At 36.8% G+C, this 5402-nt stretch overlaps 1 protein-coding gene across 1 annotated transcript in view; it reads right to left on the bottom strand.

Annotated features, from left to right (window-relative positions):
- The window catches only part of LOC119679748 (proteoglycan 4-like), a 1297-nt gene extending 546 nt beyond the window's left edge, over positions 1 to 751 (bottom strand). Inside the window, exon 1 of the mRNA XM_038092265.1 lies at positions 58 to 751. Coding sequence (XP_037948193.1) covers positions 58 to 751 — 694 coding nt within the window. The remainder of the gene's footprint in view (positions 1 to 57) is intronic.
- Positions 752 to 5402: the final 4651 nt, after the last annotated feature.

Below are 5402 nucleotides of genomic sequence, written 5' to 3'. Positions count from 1 at the left end.
CGTCCTTTGTATCTTGTGGTTTTGGTTTCAGTTCAGGAATCTTTTCCTTATAAAGACCAAACTCATCCTCAGAAGATTCATCGTCAAATACATCTTTTGTAACTGGTTTTGTTATATCAAGTGGTTTTGGAATGACAATGGCAGAGGGTTTGGGATCAATCTTATCTGTCGGTTTGGGTTCAGCGAGTGGTTTGGACAAACCATCGTCCTTTGTATCTTGTGGTTTTGGTTTCAGTTCAGGAATCTTTTCCTTATGAAGACCAAACTCATCGTCAGAAGATTCATCGTCAAATACATCTTTTGTAACTGGTTTTGTTATACCAAGTGGTTTTGGAATGACAATGGCAAAAGGTTTTTGATCAATGTTGTCTGTCGGTTTGGGTTCAGTGAGTGTTTTGGGTAAAACATCGTCCTTTGTATCTTGTGGTTTTGGTTTCAGTTCAGGAATCGTGTCCTTATGAAGACCAAACTCATCGTCAGAAGATTCATCGTCAAATACATCTTTTGTAACTGGTTTTGTTATATCAAGTAGTTTTGGAATAACAATGGCAGAAGGTTTTTGATCAATCTTGTCTGTCGGTTTGGGTTCAGTGAGTGTTTTGGGTAAAACATCGTCCTTTGTATCTTGTGGTTTTGGTTTCATTTCAGAAATCTTTTCCTTATGAAGACCAAACTCATCGTCAGAAGATTCATCGTCAAATACATCTTTTGTAACTGGTTTGTTTATATCAAGTGGTTTATGGAATGACATGGTAGAAAGTTTGGATCATCTATCTGTCGGTTTGGGTTCAGTGAGTGTTTTGGGTAAAACATCGTCCTTTGTATCTTGTGGTTTTGGTTTCAGTTCAGGAATCTTTTCCTTATAAAGACCAAACTCATCGTCAGAAGATTCATCGTTAAATACATCTTTTGTAACTGGTTTTGTTACATCAAGTGGTTTTGGAATAACAACGTCAGAAGGTTTGTGATCAATCTTATCTGTCGGTTTGGGTGTTCAGTGAGTGGTTTGGACAAAACATCGTCCTTTGTATCTTGTGGTTTTGGTTTCAGTTCAGGAATCTTTTCCTTATAAAGACCAAACTCATCGTCAGAAGATTCATCGTCAAATACATCTTTTGTAACTGGTTTTGTTATACCAAGTGGTTTTGGAATGACAATGGCAGAAGGTTTTTGATCAATCTTATCTGTCGGTTTGGGTTCAGTGAGTGGTTTGGACAAAACATCGTCCTTTGTTCCTTGTGATTTTGGTTTCATTTCAGGAATCTTGTCCTTATGAAGACCAAACTCATCGTCAGAAGATTCATCGTCAGATACATCTTTTGTAACTGGTTTTGTTACATCAAGTGGTTTTAGAATAACAACGTCAGAAGGTTTTTGATCAATCTTATCTGTCGGCTTGGGTTCAGTGAGTGGTTTGGACAAAACATCATCCTTTGTATCTTGTGATTTTGGTTTCAGTTCAGGAATCTTTTCCTTATGAAGACCAAACTCATCGTCAGAAGATTCATCGTCAAATACATCTTTTGTAACTGGTTTTGTTACATCAAGTGGTTTTGGAATAACAACGTCAGAAGGTTTTTGATCAATCTTATCTGTCGGTTTGGGTTCAGTGAGTGGTTTGGGTAAAACATCGTCCTTTGTATCTTGTGGTTTTGGTTTCATTTCAGGAATCTTTTCCTTATAAAGACCAAACTCATCCTCAGAAGATTCATCGTCAAATACATCTTTTGTAACTGGTTTTGTTATATCAAGTGGTTTTGGAATGACAATGGCAGAGGATTTGGGATCAATCTTATCTGTCGGTTTGGGTTCAGTGAGTGGTTTGGACAAAACATCGTCCTTTGTATCTTGTGATTTTGGTTTCAGTTCAGGAATCTTGTCCTTATGAAGACCAAACTCATCGTCAGAAGATTCATCGTCAAATACATCTCTTGCAACTGGTTTTGTTACATCAAGTGGTTTTGGAATAAAAACGTCAGAAGGTTTTTGATCAATCTTATCTGTCGATTTGGGTTCAGAAAGTGTTTTGGGTAAAACATCGTCCTTTGTATCTTGTGGTTTTGGTTTCATTTCAGGAATCTTGTCCTTATGAAGACCAAACTCATCGTCAGAAGATTCATCGTCTAATATATCTTTTGTAACTGGTTTTGTTATATCAAGTGGTTTTGGAACGACAATGGCAGAAAGTTTTTGATCAATCTTGTCTGTCGGTTTGGGTTCAGTGAGTGGTTTGGGTAAAACATCGTCCTTTGTATCTTGTGGTTTTGGTTTCACTTCAGGAATCTTTTTCTTATGAAGACCAAACTCATCGTCAGAAGATTCATCGTCAAATACATCTTTTGTAACTGGTTTGTTATATCAAGTGGTTGGAATGACAATGGCAGAAGGTTTTTGATCAATCTTGTCAGTCGGTTTGGGTTCAGTGAGTGGTTTAGACAAAACATCGTCCTTTGTATCTTGTAGTTTTGGTTTCAGTTCAGGAATCTTTTTCTTATAAAGACCAAACTCATCGTCAGAAGATTCATCATCAAATATATCTTTTGTAACTGGTTTTGTTATATCAAGTGGTTTTGGAATAACAACGTCAGAAGGTTTGTGATCAATCTTGTCTGTCGGTTTGGGTTCAGAAAGTGTTTTGGGTAAAACATCGTCCTTTGTATCTTGTGGTTTTGGTTTCAGTTCAGGAAACTTTTCCTTATGAAGACCAAACTCATCGTCAGAAGATTCATCGTCAAACACATCTTTTGTAACTGGTTTTGTTACATCAAGTGGTTTTGGAATGACAACATCAGAAGGTTTTTGATCAATCTTGTCTGTCGGTTTGGGTTCAGAAAGTGTTTTGGGTAAAACATCGTCCTTTGTATCTTGTGGTTTTGGTTTCATTTCAGGAATCTTTTTCTTATGAAGACCAACCTCATCGTCAGAAGATTCATCGTCAATTACATCTTTTGTAACTGGTTTTGTTATATCAAGTGGTTTTGGAATAACAACATCAGAAGGTTTTTGATCAATCTTGTCAGTCGGTTTGGGTTCAGTGAGTGGTTTAGACAAAACATCGTCCTTTGTATCTTGTAGTTTTGGTTTCAGTTCAGGAATCTTTTTCTTATAAAGACCAAACTCATCGTCAGAAGATTCATCATCAAATATATCTTTTGTAACTGGTTTTGTTATATCAAGTGGTTTTGGAATAACAACGTCAGAAGGTTTGTGATCAATCTTGTCTGTCGGTTTGGGTTCAGAAAGTGTTTTGGGTAAAACATCGTCCTTTGTATCTTGTGGTTTTGGTTTCAGTTCAGGAAACTTTTCCTTATGAAGACCAAACTCATCGTCAGAAGATTCATCATCAAATACATCTTTTGTAACTGGTTTTGTTACATCAAGTGGGTTTGGAATAACAACATCAGAAGGTTTTTGATCAATCTTATCTGTCGGTTTGGGTTCAGTGAGTGGTTTGGACAAAATATCGTCCTTTATATCTAGTGGTTTTGGTTTCATTTCAGGAATCTTTTCCTTATGAAGATCAAACTCATCGTCAGAAGATTCATCGTCAAATACATCTTTTGTAACTGGTTTTGTTATATCAAGTGGTTTTGGAATGACAATGGCAGAAGGTTTTTGATCAATCTTGTCTGTCGGTTTGGGTTCAGTGAGTGTTTTGGGTAAAACATCGTCCTTTGTATCTTGTGGTTTTGGTTTCAGTTCAGGAATCTTTTCCTTATGAAGACCAAACTCATCATCAGAAAATTCATCGTCAAATACATCTTTTGTAACTGGTTTTGTTACATCAAGTGGTTTTGGAATAGCAACGTCAGGTTTGTGATCAATCTTATCTGTCGGTTTGGGTTCAGTGAGTGGTTTGGACAAAACATCGTCCTTTGTATCTTGTGGTTTTGGTTTCAGTTCAGGAATCTTGTTCTTATGAAGACCAAACTCATCGTCAGAAGATTCATCGTCAAATACATCTTTTGTAACTGGATTTGTTATATCAAGTGGTTTCGGAATGACAACGTCAGAAGGTTTGTGATCAATCTTATCTGTCGGTTTGGGTTCAGTGAGTGGTTTAGACAAAACACCGTCCTTTGTATCTTGTGGTTTTGGTTTCAGTTCAGGAATCTTTTCCTTATGAAGACCAAACTCATCGTCAGAAGATTCATCGTCAAATACATCTTTTGTAACTGGTTTTGTTATATCAAGTGGTTTTGGAATGACAACGTCAGAAGGTTTGTGATCAATCTTATCTGTCGATTTGGGTTCAGTGAGTGGTTTGGACAAAACTTCGTCCTTTGTTTCTTGTGGTTTTGGTTTCAGTTCAGGAATCTTTTCCTTATGAAGACCAAACTCATCGTCAGAAGATTCATCGTCAAATACATCTTTTGTAACTGGTTTTGTTACATCAAGTGGTTTTGGAATAACAACGTCAGGTTTGTGATCAATCTTATCTGTCGGTTTGGGTTCAGTGAGTGGTTTGGACAAAACATCGTCCTTTGTATCTTGTGGTTTTGGTTTCAGTTCAGGAATCTTGTCCTTATGAAGACCAAACTCATCATCAGAAGATTCATCGTCAAATACATCTTTCGTAACTGGTTTTGTTACATCAAGTGGTTTTGGAATGACAACGTCAGAAGGTTTGTGATCAATTTTATCTGTCGGATTGGGTTCAGAAAGTGTTTTGGGCAAAACATAGTCCGAAGATTCATCGTCAAATACATCTTTTGTAACTGGTTTTGTTATATCAAGTGGTTTTGGAATAACAACGTCAGAAGGTTTGTGATCAATCTTATCTGTCGGTTTGGGTTCAGTGAGTGGTTTAGACAAAACATCGTCCTTTGTATCTTGTGCTTTTGGTTTCATTTCAGGAATCTTTTCCTTATGAAGACCAAACTCATCATCAGAAGATTCATCGTCAAATACATCTTTTGTAACTGGTTTTGTTACATCAAGTGGTTTTGGAATGACAATGGCAGAAGGTTTTTGATCAATCTTGTCTGTCGGTTTAGGTTCAGAAAGTGTTTTGGGTAAAACATCGTCCTTTGTATCTTGTGGTTTTGGTTTCATTTCAGGAATCTTTATCTTATGAAGACAAAACTCATCATCAGAAAATTCATCGTCAAATACGTCTTTTGTAACTGGTTTTGTTACATCAAGTGGTTTTGGAATGACAACGTCAGAAGGCTTTTGATCAATCTTGTCTGTCGGTTTGGGTTCAGTTAGTGGTTTGGACAAAACATCGTCCTTTGTATCTTGTAGTTTTGGTTTCATTTCAGGAATCTTTTTCTTGTGAAGACCAAACTCATCGTCAGAAGATTCATCATCAAACACATCTTGTGTAACTGGTTTTGTTACATCAAGTGGTTTTGGAATAACAACGTCAGAAGGTTTGTGATCAATCTTATCTGTCGGTT

The sequence above is a fragment of the Teleopsis dalmanni genome, chromosome 1 (assembly GCF_002237135.1).
Source record: "Teleopsis dalmanni isolate 2A chromosome 1, ASM223713v2, whole genome shotgun sequence".
NCBI classification, from domain to species: domain Eukaryota; kingdom Metazoa; phylum Arthropoda; class Insecta; order Diptera; family Diopsidae; genus Teleopsis; species Teleopsis dalmanni.
This window is presented reverse-complemented; position numbering and strand designations above follow the sequence as displayed.